The sequence below is a fragment of the Saccopteryx leptura genome, chromosome 11 (assembly GCF_036850995.1).
Source record: "Saccopteryx leptura isolate mSacLep1 chromosome 11, mSacLep1_pri_phased_curated, whole genome shotgun sequence".
Classification (NCBI taxonomy): Eukaryota; Metazoa; Chordata; class Mammalia; order Chiroptera; family Emballonuridae; genus Saccopteryx; species Saccopteryx leptura.
In genome coordinates, this window is record NC_089513.1 from 17,902,662 (window position 1) to 17,929,187 (window position 26,526).

General features: G+C 35.7%; 1 protein-coding gene across 1 annotated transcript in view; it reads right to left on the bottom strand.

The window, feature by feature from the left end:
• DCC (DCC netrin 1 receptor) overlaps positions 1-26,526 on the bottom strand; it is a 1,139,534-nt gene that overhangs the window by 565,032 nt on the left and 547,976 nt on the right. The window contains exons 4-5 of the mRNA XM_066352289.1: positions 19,651-19,801; positions 18,332-18,468 (exon numbers count right to left, since the gene is read on the bottom strand). Of these exons, the coding sequence (XP_066208386.1) occupies positions 18,332-18,468; positions 19,651-19,801 (288 nt within the window). The remainder of the gene's footprint in view (positions 1-18,331; positions 18,469-19,650; positions 19,802-26,526) is intronic.

Consider the following 26,526-nt stretch of genomic DNA (forward strand, 5'->3'; position numbering starts at 1 on the left):
TCTTGACCCAGATTTTTTTCCTTTTGTGCATCTTGTGGGTCCATACCCCTTTTTTTGCCCCTTTATCACTTCTCCCCAACTCAGGCCCTTCATTATAGGTAGTTTTTTTTCTATTTAGCACAATTTAATTCACAGTTCACCATAAGATTTTCTCAAGAAGGAGGGGAGAGGAGAGGAGAAGAAAAATAAGGGGAGGGAATAATATTTTTTTATTCTTTTTTATTTTTTTAACTTTTTATTCTTTATTAATTCTCATTAATACTATCAACAAAACCACCCTCAGATGCCATTAAAGAAAAATAAATTGAATATCATGGATACAAAAGACAGAGAGGTAGCACACATAGATGAGAAAAAAATCTATAAAGAAAAAAATCTAATATATTGGAAACCTTGGTGCTAAATGACAGAGAATTTAAAATAGAAATCCTAAAAATACTCAGAGATATACAAGAAAACACAAAAAAGCAATTCAGGGAGCTCAGAAAACAACTCAATGAACACAAAGAATATATTACCAAGGAAATTAAAACTATAAAAACAAATCAAACAGAGATGAAAAACTCAATTCACAAGCTGAAAAACAAGGTAACAAGCTTAGCTAATAGAACAGGCCAGATAGAAGGTAGGATTAGTGAAATAGAAGACAAGCAACTTGAGGCACAACAGAGAGAAGAAGAAGGAGACTCAAAAATTAAAAAAAAATAAGAAAGCCCTACAGGAATTGTCTGACTCCATCAAAAAGAATAACATAAGAATAATAGGTATATCAGAGGGAGAAGAGAGAGAAAATGGAATGGAGCACATATTCAAACAAATAATAGATGAGAACTTCCCAAGCCTGTGGAAAGAACTAAAGCCTCAAATTCAAGAAGCAAACAGAACTCCAAGTTTTCCAAACCCCAACAAAACTACTCCAACGCACATCATAATGAAATTGGCACAAATCAAAGACAAAGAAAAAATTCTCAAGGCAGCCAGGGAAAAGAAGAATATAACATATAAAGGAAGGCCCAGTAGATTATCAACAGATTTCTCAACAGAGATTCTACAAGCTAGAAGAGAGTGTACCCCAATATTTAAAGTCCTGAAAGAGAGGAACTTTCAGCCACAAATACTATACCCATCAAAGCTATCCTTCAAACATGAAGGAGAAATAAAAACATTCACAGATATAGAAAAGATGAGGGAATTTATCATCAGAAAACCCCCACTCCAGGAATTATTAAAGGGGGTTTTCCAACCAGATTCAAAGAACAAAACAAAACAAAACCACAAGTAAAATCTCCACCAAGAACACAATAAAACCAAATTTAAACTGTGACAACAACAAAAAAAGGGGAGAGGACGAAGATTAACAGTAGCAAAGGACGATGAAGTGCAAAAGTACTCACAAGATAGTGAGTGCACTACAATGAACAGGGTAGGAACCCATTTTATTACTTAATGGTAACCAACATTGAAAAAACCACCATAGAAGCACATGATTTAAAAAAGATAACAACAGAGGAAAGATGGAATACAACCAAACACAAACAAAAGATAGAAAAACGAAAGAGAAGAATCAAACAAGACACAAAACTAACAAAAAGCAATGTATAAAATGGCAATAGGAAACTCACAAATGTCAATAATTACACTAAATGTAAATGGATTAAACTCACCAATAAAAAGGCACAGAGTAGCAGAATGGATTATAAAAGAAAATCCAACTGTATGCTGCCTACAAGAAACTCATCTAAGCAACAAGGATGAAAAAAAAAATTCAAAGTGAAAGGCTGGAAAACAATACTACAAGCAAATAACATCCAAAAAAAAGCAGGTGTAGCAAAACTCATATCTGATAATGCAGACTAAAAGACAGCAAAAGTACTCAAAGACAAAAATGGTCATTTCATAATGATTAAGGGGACACTGAATCTAGAAGACATAACAATTCTTAATATATATGCACCAAACCAAGGAGCACCAAAATATATAAGACAGCTACTTATTGACTTAAAAAACAAAAACTGACAAAAATACAATCATATTTGGAGACCTCAATACACCGCTGACGGCTCTAGATTGGTCATCCAAACAGAGAATCAATAAAGATATATTGGCCTTAAACAAAACACTAGAGCACCTGGATATGATAGACATCTATAGGACATTTTATCCCAAAGTGACAGAGTATACATTTTTCTCCAGTGTACATGGATCATTCTCAAGAATTGACCATATGTTGGGCCACAAAAATAACATCAGCAAATTCAGAAAAATCAAAGTTGTACCAAGCATATTTTCTGATCATAAAGCCTTGAAACTAGAATTCAACTGCAAAAAAGAGAAAAAAACCTACAAAAATGTGGAAACTAAACAACATACTTTTAAAAAATGAATGGGTCAAAGAAGAAATAAGCGCAGAGATCAAAAGATATATACAGACAAATGAAAATGACAATACAACATATCGGAATCTATGGGATGCAGCAAAAGGAGTGATAAGAGGGAAGTTTATATCACTTCAGGCTTATATGAACAAACAAGACAGAGCCCAAGTGAACCACTTAACTTCACATCTTAAGGAACTGGAAAGAGAAGAACAAAGACAACCCAAAACCAGCCGAAGAAAGGAGATAATAAAAATCAGAGCAGAAATAAATGAAATAGAGAACAGGAAAAATGATAGAAAAAATTAATAGAACAAGGAGCTGGTTCTTTGAAATGATCAACAAAATTGACAAACCCTTGGCAAGACTTACCAAAGAAAAAAGAGAAAGAACTCATATAAACAAAATCCAAAATGAAAGAGGAGAAATCACCACGGACATCATAGATATATAAAGAATTATTGTAGAATACTATAAAAAACTTTATGCCACTAAATTCAACAACCTAGAAGAAATGGATAAATTCCTAGAACAATACAACCTTCCTAGATTGAGTCAAGAAGAAGCAGAAAGCCTAAACAGACCAATTAGTAGGGAGGAAATAGATAAAACTATTAAAAACCTCCCCAAAAATAAAAGTCCAGGCCCAGACGGTTATACTAGTGAATTCTATCAAACATTCAAAGAAGACTTGGTTCCTATTCTACTCAAAGTCTTCCAAAAATTTTAAGAAGAAGTAATACTTCCAAACACATTTTATGAGGCGAACATAACCCTCATACCGAAACCAGGCAAGGACAGCACAAAAAAAGAAAACTACAGATAAATATCTATAATGAATACAGATGCTAAAATACTAAACAAAATACTACCAAATCGAATACAACCACATATTAAAAAAAATAATACATCACGATCAAGTGGGATTCATCCCAGAATCTCAAGGATGGTTCAACATACGTAGAACAGTTAACATAATACACCATATCAACAAAACAAAAAACAAAAACCACATGATCTTATCAATAGATGCAGAAAAGGCATTCAATAAATACAACACAATTTTATGTTTAAGACTCTCAACAAAATGGTTATAGGAGGAAAATATCTCAACATGATAAAGGCCATATATGATAAACCATCAGCTAACATCATATTAAATGGCACAAAACTGAAGACTTTCCCCCCTTAAATCAGAAACAAGACAGGGTTGACCACTCTCTCCACTCTTATTTAATGTGGTGCTAGAGGTTCTAGCCAGAGCAATCAGACAAGACAAAAAAATAAAAGGCATCCATATCGGAAAAGAAGTAAAGGTATCACTTTTTGCAGATAATATGATCCTATACATTGAAAACCCCAAAGAATCTTCCAAAAGACTACTAGAAAAAATAAGCCAATACAGTAAGGTTGCAGGATACAAAATTAACATACAAAAATCCATAGCCTTTCTATATGCCAACAATGAAACATTTGAGAACAAACTCAAAAAAATAATTCCCTTCATGATTGCAACAAAAAAAATAAAATACTTAGGAATAAACATAACAAAGAATGTAAAGGACTTATATAATGAAAACTACAAACAATTGTTAAGGGAAATCAAAAAAGATACAATGAGATGGAAGAATATTCCTTGTTCTTGGATAGGAAGAATAAATATAATCAAGATGGCCATATTACCCAAAGCAATATACAAATTTAATGCAATTCCCATCAAAATTCCAATGACATTTTTTAAAGAAATGGAACAAAAATCATCAGATTTATATGGAAGTATAAAAAACCCCAAATAGCCAAAGCAATCCTAAACAAAAAGAACGAAGCTGGGGGCATTACAATACCTGACTTCAAACTATATTATAGAGCCATGACAATCAAAACAGCATGGTATTGGCAGAAAAATAGACATTCAGACCAATGGAACAGAATAGAAAGTCCAGAAATAAAACCACATATATATGGTCAAATAATTTTTGATAAAGGGGCCAACAACACACAAGGGAGAAAAGAAAGCCTCTTCAACAAATGGTGCTGGGAAAACTGGAAAGCCACATGTAAAAGAATGAAACTGGACTACAGTTTGTCCCCCTGTACTAAAATGAACTCAAAATAGATCAAAGATCTAACCATAAGACCTGAAACAATAAAGTACATAGAAGAAGACATAGGTACTAAACTCATGGACCTGGGTTTTAAAGAGCATTTTATGAATTTGACTCCAAAAGCAAGGGAAGTGAAGGCAAAAATAAATGAATGGAACTACATCAGACTAAGAAATTTTTGCTCAGCAAGAGAAACTGACAACAAAATAAACAGACAGCCAACTAAATGGGAAATAATATTTTCAAACAACAGCTCAGATAAGGGCCTAATATCCAAAATATACAAAGAACTCATAAAACTCAACAACAATCAAACAAACAATCCAATAAAAAATGGGAAGAGGACATGAACAGACACTTCTCTCAGGAAGAAATACAAATGGCCAACAGATATATGAAAAGATGCTCATCTTCATTAGTTATTTGAGAAATGCAAATCAAAACTACAATGAGATACCACCTCACACCTGTTAGATTAGCTATTATTAACAAGACAGGTAATAGCAAATGTTGGAGAGGTTGTGGAGAAAAAGGAACCCTCATTCACTGTTGGTGGGAATGTAAAGCAGTACAACCATTATAGAAGAAAGTATGGTGGTTCCTCAAAAAACTGAAAATAGAACTACCTTATGACCCAGCAATCCCTCTACTGGGTATATACCCCCAAAACTCAGAAACATTGATACGTAAAGACACATGCAGCCCCATGTTCATTGCAGCATTGCTCACAGTGGCCAAGACATGGAAACAACCAAAAAGCCCTTCAATAGATAAGTGGATAAAGAAGATGTGGCACATATACACTGTGGAATACTACTCAGCCATAGGAAATGATGCATTGGATCATTTACAACAAAATGATAGGATCTTGATAACATTATATGAAGTGAAATAAGTAAATCATAAAAACTGCATTATTCCATACATAGGTGGGACTGAGACATTGATAAGAGTGTGGTGGTTATGGGGGGGGAGAGGAAAAGGGGGCGGAGGAGGGGCACAAAGAAAACTAGATAGAAAGTGACGGAGGACAATCTGACTTTGGGTGATGGGTATGCAACATAATTGATTGACAAGATAACCTGGACATGTTTTCTTTGAATATATGTACCCTGATTTATTGATGTCACCCTAGTAAAATTAATAAAAAAATAATAATAAAATAAAATATAAAAAGAATTAAATAGTGATGAGTACTAATTTTATTTTATGATATCTGAATAAGTGTAGTATGATATTAAAATATATATTGTTTCTGAGGGTGACAAGGTCCAGGTACTCTGAATAGTACTGTAGTTTGTTGTCTATACTCATAATGAAAGAAAATGATTAATTTCAATAGAAGGTTGTTGAAAATAAAGGTGTAACTTTCCATCCAAAAAAAAATCACATAAATAAAAATTACAAATATATGTGGAAAATAATGCAGTAAAATATTAATTGTAGGAATCTTTGTATAATGAAGCAATGTGTGTTTTTTCTAATCTTCTAGTTTGTATTTTCAAATATATTTATAATTAATGCACATATTATTGTACATCTCTTCCACAGTGACAAAATATTTTAAAATAAAGCAAATATAATATAAACTCATATATATGTACATATATGTCTGCATATATTATTGTGTGTTTGTGCAAAAAAACTACAATATTGTATCAGTCTTCTATTCTTGGACTTTATTTTTCAGGAGATCTTCTTTAAACATTAAGAAAATGTCCAAGCCTGACCAGGCGGTGGTGCAGTGGATAAGGCATCGGACTGGGATGCAGAGGACCCATGTTCAAACCCTCAAGGTAGCCAGCTTGAGCATAGGATCATCTGGTTTGAGCAAGGCTCAACAGCCCAAGGTCACTGGCTTAAGCAAGGGGTCACTCAGTCTGCTATAGCCCCTCCGGTCAAAGCACATATGAAAAAATAATCAATGAACAACTAAGGTGCCGGATCGAAGAATTGATGCTTCTCACCTCTCTCCCTTCCTGTCTGTCTGTCCCTATCTGTCCCTCTCTCTGCTGTCTCTCTCTGTCTCTGTCACCAAAAAAAAAAAGAAAGAAAATGTCCAAAATAACCTCAGTTTACCTTTTATAAACCATTTTGGATCTCATCTTTCTTCAATAAATAGTTATTTTTGTTCTGGTTTGTAAACTCTCTCGAGTGGAGCACCATCAATGAATGTACCACAAGGTATGCAGAGTGGGACAAAAATAGGGTTACATTTGTTTGTATGCAAATAATACTAAGATTAATACACAATATAAAAACAAACTGTTTTTTCATACAACTGTAAGCCTACTTTTGCCCCATCTTCTATAAAGAAGTCCTACACTTTCTTCTTTTCTATCATAAAATTACCTTCAAGCTTCAAGAGAGTTTTGCTAAGTAGAGCACTCTTAAATTTGTTGAGCATGTCCATGTTCCATTACTAATATTCTTCATGGACATAAATTTGATGTTCCCTTTCACTTTTGTTTCCCATCATTTTTCTGAACTGAAACTTTCTAATGTGGTCTTACTATTTCGTTCCTTTGATCATTTCCGTTAACCTTTTGAGCTTCTCTGTTTTATAGCCTTAATGGAATGCACCGAATAGAACTATGAACTCTACTCCAAGTACAGAAACCTTAGTTGCAATGAAAGATTTAAGAAAATTATATAATACTGGCTTTTTTTTTTCAATTTTATCATAGTTATTGCTGGCATTTGGTGACTTTTTGAACTACCACTCTACACTAGATTGTCTTCAAGTGGTAGTTGACATAGATTCAGATATCTTTTTTCTAGACACAAGGCAGCACAGAGAGAATAATTTATTATATCAGCATAGTTTGGATTATATTTCCCCAGATACATTACCTTGTACTTTCCACAGTTGAAATTTATCCACTATTCTTTTGCCTAGTCACATAGCACTAAAGAATGTTCTTGCAGGACATATCCATCTCACCTGTTGGAACAGCATCTGAGTTATCTGCAAACTTACAGATCTCAGTGCAGTTGTAATGGTGCATCTTCCTCCCCAGATCCACATTCTTTCAGTCAATATAACGAGTCATGGTGTAGCATTCTTTCCTTCACTTTTGGCTTAGTCTAACCTCATTTTCTGTTATTAACCCTGTATATCAGAGGAGGATCAAGAACTTGAGCTAGTGCTACCGGTGAGAAGATCAAGTCCACCTGGATGCTCTCTAGTTCTACTCTGACTTCCTGCCCTGTCATCTACCTTGCCTGTTCTTCCTCATGACCAAGCCCTTCCCTATATTCCAATTTTAATAACATGCCTATGTCTTTGTGCAAGGCCTGCTAACCCTACTTTTGTTTGTTGGGCTTGGTTTTTGAACACTAATGTCTTGCTTTCCTCTTGTGGATGTACTATTTCCTTTGCTGTCTGCCAGCTTGGGCTTCTTTTTAACAGTTGGTTAAAAATCATTTTGAAGGTCTATTTAGACACAGTTTCCTGGCCCCAACCCTAGACAATCCGACCCAGCAGATCAGGGCAAAGCCAATGAATTTGCATTTCTAACGGGCTTACAAATAATGCCAATCTTACTAGAGACCACACTTTGAAAATTATACAATGCCCATGATTTCCACCTGTTTTTTGCTTGCTGAGAGTCATCCCTTTATGATCTGACTTTCTGACCAACTCATTTGGGTTGTTTTAATGGGTTTTTCTATATCTAAGAGCAGTATTCTTTCCCCTGACCACTGTGTGAGAAAGGCAAACAATACTAGTTCTAGTTCTGCTTCTGGAAATGATGATAAAGTGGAGATGATGATAATGGAGATGACAATTACAACAGGAGTGATGATGATGAGCCTTGATTTCCTTATCTTTGAAGTGGAGATAAAAACAGTACCTCCTTTACAGATTTTTGAGATTAGTAAATAAGAAAACATGTATCTGGGCACAATGCCTGGAACAGAATGGGTGCCCAACAAATGTGGGTTAGGGAAACATCAATACAGACGATGATGGCAACATATCATTAATTGAACAGAAAGCCTATAATACATTGCTCTCAAAAATTAGGGGATCAGGGAACATGCAGATACTCCAGTACTTTCAGCCTTTTGTATAATGCATTTTCACCAGTGAAATGAAAGTTGGTTTTGTATCACATTTGCATAATCAAACAACTTTCTTTGACTTGTCATTTGCTTTTCTGGTGTTCTTGTTTAATAAAAACAAAAAAATCAAATGCTTCTTTTATTGTTTCATATTCATTTTGAAATAACCCCTAATTTTTGGGAGAAGTATATTTCCAGTTCAATAATAACAAATATTTATTTAATGCTTCATATGTACCAGTCCTTGGATCACACACCCAAATCCCTGGGCCATACAGTTTACCCATCTCCTTTCACTATGGTCGCTCTAATCCCCACTTCTACAACTTTGGTTCAGCAATCCTATATGTTATGACAGATTGTGCTGCCCTGATTAAGTTCTGCTGTCCTCAGAGCAACCTCTATTATGCATCTTTATCACAGTTCTTTCTCCTAGGCTTTTCCTGAAATGTCAGGAGATGACAAGAGCTCTCCCATTGGTGACCTGAATAACACTTGCTATTCTGAGTTTGAGTACATTAGGAGGATGCCAGTTAATGTGCAAATAATAACAATAGTGATAGAAAAGCCACTTGCTGAGTGTCTCCTCCATTCCAGGTCCTGTCCAGAGCTGCACAGAACATGCACTATTTCTCTTAGTACAATCCTCATAACAAGTCAGTAGGTTAGATGGCAATCAGCCCATTGCACAGGTGATGCTTCAAGTCAAGTGATGTGTTTATGGCTGCTTGCCAGTAACACTCTCAAGTGTAAACTGGGGTAGGTTGGAGGAGTGGAGAGAGAAGAAAGATGGTAGAAGGAGGAGGTATGCATAGAATGAAAGATGAGAGTCATAATCGTGCAAACATTCTGATTTTAGGGAGATGCTGATAAGCATAAAGTGTCCATAAAACATTTGACCTAAGAGAAGAAAACCAAGCAGTTTGCCATGAAACTAAAAAGTGAGAACTATTTTTCTTCTTTCTTTATGTGGGGCAGCGTAGAAAGGTGGTAAGGAGAAAAACTCACTCCCCGATATCTTCTTCTAAGGCCAGAATTTTACTTATTATTTTACTATTGTTTTTAAAATCAAACAAGAAAAATGTTCCTCCTCTTACTCTACCTTCCTGTATCTATCTATATAATGGCGTTGTGAGTGGTACTTCCCAAGGTATTTTGCAAGCTAAATTACCATTCCAAAGGAGAAACACAATACTACTTGCACAATCCCCACTTCTATCTGGCTAATTATCCTTTAAGACTCAGACACACACACACACACACACACACAAACATACAAACACACATACACACCATAACCCCCCAGCTCATTTAAAATTTCTTGTTTTCATGCACCATAAATTAGTGATAAGGTGTTATTACTAAGCATTCGGCAGTTGCATTTACTATTTTTTGAATGTGAGTAAGAACATATCAAGGGAAAACTGAATCATGTGATTTAATCATGGACTATTTAATTATTTTCTTTGCCGGTCTTCTAAAGAAGCAGTGCATGTCAACTCACGAATATCACATTTATTTTTCTTAGCAGGAGGGAGGCGCCAGGCTGTTATGAAAATGGCATCATGCTGCTTCTTACAGAATGTGTAATGGGTCCGAACTTCCAGAATAAAAAAAAAATTGACTACATCTATTAACCGTGGTAAAAATCCCATTTAGTTGGGTGGGCAGTTTCTATAGACATGTATACAGTAAATTGCAATTATAATAATATAAGCCAAATTGGTGAAGCTTATCAAAATGAATATGAAGCAATAAAATATCCCCTAATTTTTGTGAGCAGTATTTATTGCTGGTATCAGGGGCTCTGCACCAGAAACACTCTTTCATTCTCTGAATAGATCTGACATTAGGTGTCAGGAAGAAGTTTTAGCTCTCTAGACATTGCTAGATGAGTCCATACCTTACTATGTAAAAATAGTGAAATGATTATTCCTTCATGTATTAAATAAATGAGAAAAAATGCTTAACATGTATATAAAGAAATGCCATTCTTTGTTCCCTTGTATTTGAATAAACTAGCAAGTGCTACTGACACTAACTCTTGCTAACTTTCATTAAAACACTTTTTTCTGATTTAGTTTGGTCCTGTCACAGAGCCAATCAAGCTCCTTCTGGGATAATGTATACTTCTGGTACTTGAGGACAACTTTGGCATGAGATGCCCTTTTGGGCAGCTTGGCACTCCTGTCAGCAGTATTCCTCCTCCTAAACCACAGATGGTCAATTCACCTTGCTGAGATTGTTAGGGCTAATTAAAATTATAGCCTTAGATTGCCTTTTTAATGCTCTGAATTAGTACATAGCCTTTGTCTTTCCCTATGGGGTTCTCCTTCCTTCCTCATCTATCCAAGAAAAAAAAAATTAGATTCATGACCATATTAAGGATAAATGCAAATCACTGTTCAAATAGCTTTCTCATAGTAGGCCTTCCAATAAACTTTTCTGTAATGGATAAACCAATCCTATCACTAATTTAACTAGTATTTTCATAGTTGAGTATACTTGCTATTGTAATACCAAATCATTTTATTTGCACAGTCTGAACCTACTATTTTTCTTTATATATATTAAATATTATATATTTATAATATATATGTGTATTCAACAGAATACTCTAAATTTTACACAGAACTTTTACACACTCTTATGATAACTATAATCTCAGGCAAGGAGTATAACTATAATAAGAAATTAACACATTGGTGAAAAAAAGCAGCTCATAGAAAGTTCTGGATATTTTAGATTTAATTCTGCTTATGTTATGCACTTATATCCTATTTTTGGGATCATATCCTTACATGGAAAAGTTTTTAACTAGTTTCAATATGATCAATTTGGCAATTACTTTGTGAAGAATAATCAATAAAAACCTAAGTCATTGCTTTTATGAACATGATAATTAATTGTGATGGGTGAGGGGATCATTGCTAATAAAGACAATTATAGATGACATGATATTTAAGGAACCCTACTAAGGCAGAAGCAGTGATCTTGTAAATTCAGGAGAGCTTCATTCATATGAAGAGTTACATATATTATGATAGGTGGATAAATATCACCGTACTTACTCTATTTTAGAATAACTGTTTTCCACTTAGGACTAGAATGTGAGCCTAAGACCCAGCATGGGTGACTCCCCAGCAAGTTTATAAGTGAGACCACTGAGCACCTTACTGGGAAGAGGATGTGCCACTTTCTCTTCAAACAAATGTGTGGGCCAATTGCATGCTTGGCCAACTATACATGCTCAGAAGTTAGTAACCGATATCACAGATGTTTCAGTAAATAATAAAACAAAACTAAAGTCTATATAAAAATAAAGGCTACAAAACCATATCTGTGTTTAATTATCATGTTTCTTTTCATTACTAGACACATCTGAGAGTTGACGGGGTGCAAACATTCACATGCTTGTAGTAAATTGAATTTATCTAGGAATTTATTTAGAAAAAGAGAGAAACACAATTTCCTCATAGCTAATGATGTATGTACTATTTATATGGGACATAATTAGATGATGAGATCTAAAATGTAAATAGGACCTGTTACTAAAAATTATTTTAAAAAAGAGTTGATATTAAAGAAAAGCTAAGACCTGGAAACGTTAAATCTGTAACAGTCTTAGAACTACACATAATCTAGTATATAAACAGAAAATGTTTTTTGATTCATGCTATTTTAAGAAGGACATTATTTTTCACGCTCCTGGAAATTTAAGATTGTCAGTATGTACTAACAATATACAATAAATATTGCTAATATTCTTCTCCATTGTAGCCCATATCTCTATAAAACTGATCAAGAATCTTTTTAACAATATAATGCTTAAATAAAATACTCTTTCTGTGGTTACATTAGTCTGCTTGAGCTACCATAAGAAAATCCCTGGAACTGGGTGGCTCAGACAACATCAATTTGTTTTTCAACGTTCTGGAGGCAGGGAGCCTATGATCATGAATTATAGCAGGGTTGATTTCTGCTGAGACATCACCCCCTTGGCTCGCAGACTGTGCATTCTCGTCGTGTCCTCACAGGTCTGTTTTCTGTGCGCAGACACTGAAAGATAGGGTGCTATGGAGTTCCCTCCTCTCTTCGTAAAGACACCATTTCCATCAGATTAGAGCCCCACTCTGAGGACATCATTTAACTTTAACTACTTCCTGAAAGGTCTTATTTCCAAATACAGTCACTTTGGTGATTAAGGCTTCAACACACGAATTTGAGGGGAAAAAAATTCAGTCCATAACAGTACTCTCTGAAAAATCCATGAGTCTCAATGAAGAGCTTATAAAATATTTCAATATAAAGTTAGATACTTTATGTACAGGGCATGTACAATTTTACTTTTTATGTTTAAAACTCAGATGAGCCAGAGAACAAACCAAGGGTTTGAGTGGCCAGGATGAACCAGACATGAAAGGCATCTGTTCTTAAGCTTCTCACAGTCTAGTCAGGAAGAGAACACGAAGGGTGGGCTGCAGAGGCACAGAGGAAAGTAAAAAATACAAAAAGCTTCACGAATGAGGATAGCATCCTTGTGCTGCAAACCCACTTTTATGTCTATATGTCTGAAGACAACTGCCATTGAAAAATCTGTGTATCATTAAGACAACCTTATATGATTCCTCCACAATTCATGAGAATTATGTAAGGACCAGTTGTTGCTTTGAACATTTTATGGCTGAGGAAAAATGAGTATGGAGAGAAAGCATGGGTATTTTAATATCTTGCATTTTATTTTGTTTTTCTGTTTCTGCGTAATCTTTGCAACTACACTTTAGGCTTCTCATGAGGGCTGGACTAGCATATTATATTTCCTTTATTTCCCAGAGCACCCAAAGCTCTGTCTGCTATTCTAAAATCCTTCCCTCTCAATTCTCATGCCCAAGCAGCCACAAAATCCCATGAGAAAATAATTATCACTCTTTACAATTAAAAATAAATGAGGATTAAATAGTAAACTGTCCAAGATGAAACAGCTAGTAAGCCAGGACTCAAAAACCTTTTGATGTCTTTCCATTGCTTTTAAGATAATACAGATAACCACATTAGCAACAAATTCAGAATTTATACCACTTTTCCAGTCCACCATCAGATTCCCTTTGTGCCCACAACCCTCAGTCACATCACATCACGTCTCCTTCTCCATCTCTTGCTTATCTCCAAACCTTTGCCCAATGACTTCCCTGCCCCTCTGCCCAACCCCAAACCTCTGTTTTCTCATCTTGGTCAAACTCTTTATTCAGGACCCCTGGCCTCCCTCTTTCCCAACTGCACTTCGGGTTTTTAATACCTGCCTATTTCTCGTCTGTTTACCTAAGGAGTCTTGGAGTACTAGATCTGTGTTGTAACTTTCTAAAACAAAAGAGTCCTTGGCGGAGCACACAAGAGGCACTTAACTGTTGGTTGTTGCTTTACTACTAATCCTGTGGTTCAGCTGTATATCTGGGACTGGAAGCTGCAACTGGTTAACTCCATATACTCAGTCATCACCTTTATTATTCAAAAGCATTTTCAAAATAAAGTGAGCTGCTAATGGTGGACTTTTCCATCCCACTACATTAAAACAAAAATGATGGTTTTCTAACAGTTTTTAACTCCTCCCATGTATCTTCATCTGTTGTCTTTTTAACTCCCTTTTAAGATAATTTTTCTAAAACTTCCTGAATAGCTTGGTCAATTATGGTTACATTTGCAGAATCAGGACATTATTTAAGGGCTGAGATAATGACATGCATTTGAAAGACTATGGGAATGGATTTTGAACAGAAATTGTCTTAGAAATAGGAAATATATTTATATTATATATAAATATAGATAATATGTATTATTCTGAAAACACTAAACACTACCCTCAGGCTTAAGGAACATACCTGTTTAAGGTGGATATAGTCAGGTCAACTTCTGAACAAATACATTTCTAGAAGGTGACCCATAGAACCCTGTTTCTTTTCTTTTCTCTTTTTTTTTTTTTTTTTGTATTTTTCTGAAGCTGGAAACTGGGAGGCAGTCAGACAGACTCCAGCATGCGCCTGACCAGGATCTACCTGGCACGCCCACCAGGGGGCGATGCTCTGCCCATCTGGGGCATCACTCTGTTGTGACCAGAGCCACTCTAGCGCCTGAGGCAGAGGCCATGGAGCCATCCCCAGTGCTCGGGCCATCCTTGCTCCAATGGAGCCTTGGCTGCAGGAGAGGAAGAGAGAGACAGAGAGGAAAAAGAGGGGGAGGGGTAGAGAAGCAGATGGGAGCTTCTCTGTGTGCCCTGGCCGGGAATCGAACCCGGGACTTCCGCACGCCAGGCCGACGCTCTACCACTGAGCCAACCGGCCAAGGCCAAAACCCTGTTTCTTAAAGAGGAATAGCACCTACCGCAGAGGACTTCTTTGCAGAGGTGTTTACTTGGGAAAAGTATAAACTCAACACAAAGTAATACATGCCAATGTACCGTGGAGGATACAGGGACCTCCTAGATTTGGTTTTACGTCTTTAACAATGTGCAGAGAACTGATCTAATGGAGTTATCTGTGTCCTAAAAAGCCAGTGTGTGCCAATTCCAACAAGCATTTCTCCTAGAAAGTTGGTAAGGCAAGTAATTGAGAAAACCTACACACAAAGGTAAACTTTTATTAGTATTTTGAATATAGTCCCATAGACCTCTTTAAAAGAGATTTTAGAATCTTTTCTGAAAGTTTAAAAATGTGTTCATTTTTCTCATGGTTGTTAGACCTAAAGGCTTCTACTAAAAAGTGAACTTTCCACCAACCTTCTTCTGTGTGTGTGTGAACAGTGCACAGAACTTGTCCCAGGCTGGGGACTTTATTGGTTAAATACCAAATATTTTTTTAAAATATGCAGGTATAAATTGATTCAGACAATGGATCAATCTAGACCCCAGGCAATGGCAACTCTCCTGAATGTTAAACAAAGGGTGTCTTGCTGTATGCAAGGAGGGATGTATGAGGATGGAGATGAGAAGATAAAGGAAAAATGGATATATTTTCATAAATCGTGGTTATAATTTTTTATCTAGGAAGCTGGATATTTTGAAAAAAAGAATGGACAGACAACCGCTCTTTAGTTCACCATGGCACCGATGATTTAAACAGAATGGAATTGGCAACAGTATCAGAGAGCCTGGCTGAGTATCCCCCTCTGCATGATGCCTCCTGCCACCACTGCTTTAGGCTCTGTCCTTTATAAGAGCAGAGACTATCCACTCTTCATATTGTCACAGATTCCAAGTTTCATGCAATATGATAAATATCTTACTCAGAAGGCATTGGAACAACTGATTGTATAAATATATAATTATACTAAAATCCCACTGCAGCCAGACTTCAAACCTTTGGTAGCCTTCCCAGAACCTACTGTGGTGTATGCACTCAACATATGTCCACCAATACCATATTGATGGCTCTTCTAATAAGTCACTGATAATAAACTTATCTTCTCATCTTCTACTTAAAAAAATAAATTCTAATTTCCATATAAATTCAGTCCTGCAAGATAAGCTTAACTTTATACAATAACTTCAACAATAGTTATAAATCATACTAGGGCTATGGAGAAATCTTTAAAATGTATACTCAGTTACCAAGGGGATCCTCCCCCCAAAGAAAAGACACAGAGACCCAAGATATAAACACAGCTCCATCTATTTTTAACAATTAGGACTGCTTCTACTTCTAATTTACACATTCAACATTTAATTATACCCAGATGTTTGGAAATAGGGTGGCCCACTTAGAAAAATGTAAGTCTAAAGGGAGCAAAGTCAGCAGCCATAAAGAAAAAGACTTAGTACCTTATATAAAAAAATAAAAAAGTAACAACAATGACAACAAAAGTCATTCATGGAAATGAAGCATACACAGCATAGCTGTTATTCTTTCTATAAAAAGAGATCCTGCAAATCTACAAAATAAAGACTATTTCAATAAAACTATAAAGGTCAAAAAAGACTGATAACCAACCCACAAAAATTTTAATATACATTAAAACTATAAATAGAAATATGAGTTTAATAAGAATGCAAATTAGAAAAAAGAGACCCTGTTTTAATAAAATTATCAGATAAGCAGATATTGTGAGCTGGGAAAGAATGCACTATTATGACAACAGGCAAATTCTTACACTGCTAGTTAGAGTTACAACCACTTCTGAAATAATTTTCCTTAGGTTATAAGCAAATAAATGACAGAGATATATTTATAAGAGTGATCAATTCAATTTTTTAAAATAAAACTTGGAGACTAGATAATTCTCAATAATGAAGAACTAGAGAACACACACAGGGGCACAAGAACACACAGAGGAAGATGTCATGAGTGTCAATATGTCTGCAAACATGTATGTTTATACATATATTTCTTGGCTAATTAGTGTATTTCATAAATCAGAATTTATATATGTGTGTCTTATATACCAATGAAGCCTTACATGCTTAGATATTGTGCACTCATTTGATATATAATTTGCATGCATTTGCAATTAGTTTTACCTATGATCCCTATGATTACTAGAAGTTCTAGATCACTCCATAAGTGTATTTGCCTTTTGATCACTAATACACATTACAAGATAAATTTATGGTAGCCATTCTATGTTACTTGACTTTGATATTACAAAAGTAAAAGTTCTTTGTTTCACCAAAAACTTCCATATAAAATAATAGTAGATGAAATTGTTGCCATTTTAAAGACAGATGGTATTTTAGTTAGAATAACATTATCTCCAAAACTGAAGAATTAAAGTCCATTGCCTTCTCTTAGTTTAATATTTATGGTGTGATCAAAGAACAAAGAACTCTATTGTCTCACCAATCATACACATTGTTACTATGTTCACAGATTAAAGCATTTTCTAAATCAATTTAAATCTAAAAAGCAAATGGATAGCATAATAATATTATGATATGGGCTAGCAGATATAATCAGTGTACTGAACCTTTCCTTTTTAATGAGTAAATTTTAAAGAACCTATGATTGTTTTCCTGGACTCCTTAAAGATAAAAAGATTTATTCCAGAGAGAAAACAATCCAAAGACTGGTTGACAAATTCTTGTTACAGGAAAAATCAATTGAAATGCAAATCTTAAGGTACTTTCTCCAAACTATGTAATTCGAATGAAACTGGCTAAAAGAAATTTGGAGTAGATGATATGTGTTGTTTGAGTACCTACCACATATAAGAATGATAAATTAGCAATGATAGTGGGTGATCCTGCTCTTCTAAATAATATAAACCCATCTGTGCACTTTACATTTCTTTAAATTAGATTGTCATGCAAGTTTTATTTGATTTTAATGATTCACTTTCAAGAGAACATCTACAGTATCCCATCTTAACAAAACAATTTTAGCAACATATCTGAATTTACTGTCAAATACCCTGTTATCTTAAATGACAAGTGACTTTGCCATTAAGGTACATATTTTTTAAACAATTTATCTCATTCACTTCTTCATTATTTTTCTCAGTTAATATGTGGAACCTCTTCTTTGCTTTTTAACATATTTGTTAAAGGTTTCAGTTGTCTCCCTGATATTATTAGACTAAAGGGTGATGAATCTGGATTTTAATCAATGAGCAAGTATTCAAACACTGCATTTAAGCCCTATGCAATTAATCAAAGCAGAGTGAGGATATAAGTAGAGACTTGAGACTGCAATTTCCCACTAAAAAACACAGGTAGCAATTCAGCGATAAACATTTAAAGTGTCATGATGATATATTTTGAAGGATACAATGTAAACTCATTTCGGGCCATTAACTTACCCAAGACTGTGAGTTCTGCAGAGGCACTAATATTCTCGTTTTTATAGGTGACAACACAGGTGTACGTTCCACTGTCATCATCTGTCACATTGGAGATAAGCAAGTTGCTTCCACCCAACAATGAATACTTTTTGGACCTGGAAGACATAGGCATATGAAATCAGAGAGTAAATTAACATACATGCATATCAGCAAGGTCTCAAGGATATAATGAACTCCACAAAAGCTCAAGTTATAAAATTGAAAATAAACTATATCATGGAGCTTGATTAATATCACATTTATTAATCAGAAATTTATTCAAGGGAAACCATTTCCATTGGAAGTATGTGCCGTGTTCGAAAAACTGAAGTAGATTAAACTCGGAACTAATGTTAGTGCTGAGAAGAAATTTATAGATAATCTGGTCCAGTTCTCTCATTTTTGCATTTAAAAACAAGCAAGGTCCAGAGAAGTTATTCCCTACAGTGGAAATCAATGTCCTGTTGCCTGCCATCCAATTTACTAATCTTTGTACAAAGCCACATTTCATACTGCATGGAGAATGCCTGGCTATGTTCAGGGAACAGATCTTGACATGCTGAAGATGAAAATGGATTTAATATTCTCAGAAGTATCTTGATACCATACTATTTATTAATTTATATAAATAAATATTTAAGGTAAATAAAATTTAATGATTAATTTATTGTCTATGAACTTATTTCATCAGAAAATAAATGTGTTAGAAAAGAAGTATGCCAAACCTTGAAATCAATGAAATTAATTTCTTAAGGGAAACCCATTTAATCAAATGTTTCAGACTAAGTGCTCTATTCTATTAAGAGTTTACTTTCTAGCTTTGCCTTAATATTAATATTTAGTAATTTAAAGACAACCAACTTGTTTTCTTGACTTACCTGAAATATTTTTTATAGATAAGATGGTGAGAGATATAATCGGAGCTAACAAAAGTTACACAGGCCCTATATATTTGAATGCTATAGTTTGAAATAAAGGAATTTTGATATCCTGAGAATATTTTACTCCATACTGTTTCCTCAGGATGAGATCCTTCAGAGTATCTTTACTGAATAGTCTTTGGCCAAGACATCTCAATGGCAGCCATTACTTTTAAAATTGCCTTTCAGAATTTAGCTCATCAATTTTGACTGTTCCCTACCCCTTTGTTCTGGTGGGTAAATGTCTTTTATATACTGTATTATGTCAAGGAATGTGAAAAAATATTCAGTTATCAAAACCCGTAATATTTGTATGTACTTATATCAAGCTAGAAAAAGATAAACATATTGTTCACAAAAGTCCTAAATTTATACTACCTGAGTTGGACAACTTCCTCGCCTCTTAACCAGGTGAAACTTGGGGGAGGGTAGCCAGACACACAACACTCCAGGACAGCATCTTTTCCTTCGATGGCTACAACATTGGATGGTCTTTGCAGAAAATACAACTGCCTGTGCAGTCCTGGATCTGTGGGGGGAGAAAAACACATGAGATAACATAGTTTAGTATAGGTTAACAATTTAGGCTGGGGTGACCTCGGAACAAAAACTAACTTCTGAGTGATTAATATTTAGACCTAAAGGATAACATTTTTTATGAAAAACATTGCAGAAATAAATAATGCAGCTGAGATCTTTTTTTTTCCCAGCAAGACACTATGATGGACAAGAAAGGAAGAAGAATGGGAAGATGCCGATGAGACTTATGAAATAAAGTTGTAAAAGAGTTTTCCCATTCTAGTTTCTAGAATTATGATATCAGAATATTCTTAGCTGTTGATGACATCATGTCTAGTATGAGGCAAAGGGGGAAAAGCATGAGCCTACTAGCCACTCCTCTGGGCTACAGGCCTGTTGCTGTGTCATTATTACAGAACAAGACAATGAGATCAGTGAGTGTTCTAAATGCTATCACTCCAAACTTTTTGATATATTCAGTTTGCCTGCTGCTAATAACTATTCCACTCCCTTCTGCTTTGTTTATTGCTTCTGTGGATTGGGAAATAAAATAAACAAATATGTTGAAATTATGTTAACTAACATACAAATACAGATGATAAGGACGTAGAAGGCACTCAAGTAATATCTGCTGTCTTCTAAAAGGTGGTTATACTAAAGTTTGTTTTTCATAGCAATATGTTCGACTCTTTCTAACGCTTCTGTTTATTTTTTATTTTTAACAACTTTACAAAGACTAAGTGTGGTAGTGGTACACACACACGTACCACTATTCATTTTTACCAGCAGGTAACTGAAACAGTGTCTGTTCAACCCAAAGATTCATTCCATTCACCTTATAACTCATTTGATCCAAACTTGCTAAGATTATATCAAGTGGGATAAGCAAAAAAATTCACAAAATCCTTAGCACAGCTTTGACCACTGTCAAGAGTGAGCTCTGTGAGAGTTAAGAGCACATCTTCCACCTGCCTTATCACTTCCTCTCCTCTGCCTGGGACACACCAACAGCAGCCTTATGGTTAGGTGGGCCTGGAGGACATCTTCCCAGCAGTGGTAACATCCTCTGACTTGACCTTCTGACTATATTTCTATCACTCATTTAAACCTGGTTGAATAGTTCGGTTGGTTAGAACATTGTCCTGAACCACAGAAGTTGCCAGTTCGATCCCCAGTCAGGGCACATACAGGAACAGATCAGTGTTCCTGTCTCTGTCTCTTCCTTCCTTCCTTGCTCACTAAAATCAATCAATACTTTTTTTTAAATAGAAGGGTTTTTTTAAAGTTCATTTATTTAATATAGATGCCATATTTTTAAATCCTCATAAGAACTCATACTCCTCTATAAAGATTTAAAGTAGGCTATTTCCAACTTAATGTATTAGATAGAATTAGCATATAATTGGTAATTTTGCAAACTCCAAGCCAAATCTTGAAGCAAAGAAAAGGAGGCAATGGACTCTTACAAACAAGGATTGGGATGGATGGAGAATTGACAAGGAAGGTTCTATCTAGCTAACCAAAGTGGGTCACAATGTGGACTCTGGGTGATGAGAGGGAGAGTGGTGGGGGAGGTTTGGGAAATGAATGAACACTGTTGCTAATCACCTTTTGTCAAACTATACTTCACACAGGTTGATCACAGTAAATAAAATTACATCAGTTCTCTAGTTATAGATGAAATAGTAATTGCCATCTAAAGTACTCTTGGTGTGAAAAAAGAAAAATCCACACTTCCCACATCTGTTTCTGGTTGTTACAGCAGCAAAAATAAATATCCTTCACAATGAAAATATTGAAAGAGTTTTCTAAATATGTTAATTCTTACTAATACTAATGTAGAAAAAGTTTCAAAAGTTTTAAAAATTGCTGATGGTAATGGACATTTCCCATTTTGAAAAGTGACCTTTCAAACCAGGGGAAATGGTTTGGAGAATAATATTGCTTAAAAATTTTTTTCTGAAATGAACATGTTCCTAAAGTTTTAATTATAAGTAACTATCATTATAATGGAGGCCTTACAATTTGAATGCTCCCTGTTCCTCAGCAGGAAGGTTTCAGCTACATACACGGTAGAACACTATAGTATATAGTATAGTATATATAGTGTGCTATACTATAATACTATCCATAGAAAACATCAAGTTAAATCTACATAATTTGATCCTTTAGCTAAAATTTTTTTTACCTGAGACCTATGTGCAATACATTTTATCCATGGAAGAACCAACATTTCAACTCAAACTACTATAGGTTCTTTTATCAGAAAACAAAGTCATGTAACACACAATGGCTTTTTTTAATTTGCTATTTTATATTTTAATTTGATTTGTCAAAAATCAGACAAATAGTACAGAGTTCCCATATACTAGTTCCCATTCCTAGACATTTAGTTTTCCCCATAATTAACATCTTATATTAGTGTGGTACATTCGTTACAGTTAATAAACAAATATTTGTACATTATTATTAACTAAAGTCTACAGTGTATGTTAGGTCATTGTCTTGTACATTCTATGGATTTTGGCAAATGCATAATGTCATGCATCCAATATTACAGCATTACATAGATAGTTTCACCTCCCTGAAACCCCCTGAGCTTCGCCTATTTATTCCCTCCCAACACCCCTATCTCAAGCCCCCGGCAATCACAGGTCTTCTAACTATTTTTATAGTTGTGCCTTTCAAACAATATTATATAGTAGAAATTTTACTACATTTAAAATTTTCAGATTGATTCCTTTGACTCAGCAATATGTACTTGGGATTCCTCCATGTCTTTTTGTGGTTTTATAGCTCATTTATTTTTATTGCTGGATAATACTCCATTGATGGGTGTAACACAATTGGTGGATCCATTCACCTAGTGAAGAATACCTTGATTATGAACAAATCTGCTACACACGTCCATGCGCAAATTATTGTTTGAACGTAACTTTTCAACTCAATTGGGTAAATACCTTGGAGTGTGATGGTTAGATTGGATGTTAAAACTATGTTTACTTTTATAAGAATGTCCTAAACACTCTTCCAAAATGGTTCTGCAATTTTGCATTCTCAGCAGCAATGAAGGAGAGTTCCTATTATTAATTCTTGTAAGCATTTGGTGTGGTCATTTTTTGGATGTTAGCCATGGTACTTATGTGTCTAGAGGTGTCTTACCATTGTTTTAACTTTACCCAATGGCAAATGATGTTGAGCACATTTCATATGCTTAGTTTCCAACTGTGTATCTTCTTCAGTGAGGAGTTGGTTCAGCTCTTTTGTCTATTTTGTAATTAGGTTGTTATCTCATCATTGAGTTTCCAGCATTTATTGTACAGATGGGGCAAAAGGAGGTTTATACTTGTGAGTGCACAAAACAGTTTCTTCTTGTATTATTTATATTATTTTTCATATGAACAACTGTAAACCTCCTTTTGCCCTAGCCTGCGTATTTTAAATACAAGTCCTTTATCAGATGTGTGTTTTGCAAATATTTTTTAGTCTGTGGCTCGTTCTTTCATTCCCTTAACATTGTCTGTTGCAGAGCAGATATTATTAATTTTCACAAAGTCTAAAATTACTTTTTCCTTTCATGAATTGTTTTATAGGCAATATATCTAAAAAATTATCTTTAAACATAAGATCACCTAGATTTTCTCATGTGTTAAATTTCAGTTTTTATAGTTTTGTGTTTTACATTTAGGTCTATGACCCATTTTCAGTTAATTTTTGTAAAAGTTATAAGGGCTTTATTTAGATCCTTTTTAAAACTTTTATTTTTGGCACACAAAGTTAAATTGTTTCAGCACAATTTGGTTAAAAGATTATCCTTTTTCCATTGAACACTGACTTGGTTTTGCTGTTTGTCAAAGATCAGTTAACTATTTGTGTGGGTCTATTTCTAGGAGCTCTATCTGTTCATTGCTTTCTTTCCCTACTACTGTGGAAACAGAATGCTCTCTTCACTGTCATAGCTCTATAACAAGCCTTGATGTCAGGTAGTATGTTTGCTTTGACTTTTTTCTTCATTATTGTGTTCACTATTTTGTGTCTCTTGTCTTTTCATATAATCTTTAGGATCACTTTATTGTAATACACAAAATAACTTCCTTGGATTTTTGTCTATTTTAGAATACCAGTAGTTCAGGCGTTACTGGACTCATCTGGCTACAAACGAACCACCTGCTATTACTTTGTTAGAAAGAATAAAATTATTTCATATCACTTGAATCTGGACCTGGCACATTTCTTTTTTTTTTTTTTTTTTTTTTTAATGAATTTTTATTAATGGTAATGGGATGACATTAATAAATCAGGGTACATATATTCAAAGAAAACATGTCTAGGTTATTTTGTCATTAGATTATGTTGCATACCCCTCGCCCAAAATCAGATTGTCCTTCGCCACATTTCAGTTATGTTTATTATCTTTGTGGCTCCATAGGCATTGAAATCTGTGACCCTGAACATCTCTATGGAAATGCTGGCTTTTTAAATTCAATTATTGGGGTGATATTGGTTAATAAAATTACAGTGGTACCTTGAGATGCGAACAGGCCAACATATAAATTTTGTTTTTTTCCTGAAGCTGGAAACGGGGAGAGACAGTCAGACAGACTCCCGCATGCGCCCGACCGGGATCCACCCGGCACACCAGGGGCGATGCTCTAACCACCAGGGGGTGATGTTCTGCCCCTCCGGGGCATCGCTCTGTTGCGACCAGAGCCACTCTAGCGCCTGGGGCAGAGGCCAAGGAGCCATCCCCAGCGCCCGGGCCACCCTTGCTCCAATGGAGCCTTGGCTGCGGGAGGGGAAGGGAGAGACAGAAAGGAAGGAGGGGGGGGTGGAGAAGCAAATGGGCGCTTCTCCTATGTGCCCTGGCCAGGAATCGAACCCGGGTCCTCCGCATGCCAGGCCGACGCTCTACCGCTGAGCCAACCGGCCAGGGCCCCAACATATAAATTTTTTAAGATTCGTATTTTTGTTCGAGATCTGAATGAAATTCTGAGATATGAGTCGTGATTAGGGAAGCTGCCGCTAGTTGGCGTGTTGGCGCATGGATCCAGTATCGGCAGTTTGATATATGAGTTGACTGACGAGCTTGGTTCAGAACGAATTAAACTCATATCTTAAGGTACCACTTTATATAGGACTCAGCTGCACTATTCTATAATACATTATCTGTATACTGTACTATGTGTCTGCCACCCCACATAAATCTTCCATCTCCATGTATCGCCCCTTTACCCTCTTCTATCCCCACCCCCCTTTCCATCTGGTAATCACCATACTGTTGTCTGCATCTATGAGTTGTTTTGTTGGTGGTAGTGGTGTGTTTTTGCTTAATCCCTTCACCTTTTTCACCCATCCCACAATCCCCCTCCCCACTGACAGCTGTCAGTCTGTTCTCTATCTTTGAATTTGTTTCTATGTTGTTAGTTTATTTTGTTCATTAAATTCCACATATGAGTGAAATCATACGGTACTTGTCTTTCTCTGGTTGGCTTATTTCACTTAGCATAATGCTCTCCTAGTCTATCCATGCAGTCACAAAGGGAAAGATTTCTTTCATTTTTACAGGCTGAGGGGTATTTCATTATGTAAATATACCACTGCTTTTTATCCACTCATCTACTGATGGGTACTTGGGCTATTGTAAATAATGCTGCAATGAACACAGGCAGGCATATATACTTCTGAATTAGGGTTTTGGGTTTCTTTGGGTATATTCCCAGAAGTGGAATCACTGGGTCAGAAGGCAGTTTCATTTTTAATTTTTTTGCAGTAACTTCATACAGTTTGCCACAGTAGCTGCACTAATCTGCATTCCCACCAGCAGTGTACCAGGGTTCCCTATTCTCCACATCCTTGCCAACACTTGTTGTTTATTAAATTATTGATGATAGCCATCTGACATTTGTGAGATAATATCTTACTGCGGTTTTAATTTGCATTTCTCTGATTAGTGTCATTTAGCATTTTTTTTTTTCATTTTTCTGAAGCTGGAAACAGGGAGAGACAGTCAGACAGACTCCCGCATGCGCCCCACCGGGATCCACCGGGCACGCCCACCAGGGGGCGACGCTCTGCCCACCAGGGGGCGATGCTCTGCCCATCCTGGACGTCGCCATGTTGCGACCAGAGCCACTCTAGCGCCTGAGGCATAGGCCACAGAGCCATCCCCAGCACCCGGGCCATCTTTGCTTCAATGGAGCCTTGGCTGCGGGAGGGGAAGAGAGAGACAGAGAGGAAAGCGCGGCGGAGGGGTGGAGAAGCAAATAGGCGCTTCTCCTGTGTGCCCTGGCCGGGAATCGAACCTGGGTCCTCCGCACGCTAGGCCGACGCTCTACCGCTGAGCCAACCGGCCAGGGCATTTAGCATTTTTTTTATATGTCTATTGGCCATCTGTATCTCCTCTTTGGAGAAGTATCTATTTAGGTTCTTGGCCCTTTTTTTAATTGAATTGTTTGGTTATTTTTGGTGTTTGTGAATTTTGGATATTAATTCTTATCAGACAGATCATTGGTGAATGTCTTCTACCATATACAGTGTGTTGTCTTTTCATTTCATTGATGGTTTTCTTTTCTCTGCAAAAACTGTTCGGTTTGATGTAGTTCTACTTATTTTTCCTTTTGTTTCCCTTGCCCAAGGAGACAGAGCAGAAAAAAATATTGCTATGAGAAATGTCCAAGATTTTATTGCCTATTTTTTTTCTAGGATTTTTATAGTTTTGACTCTAACATTTAAAGT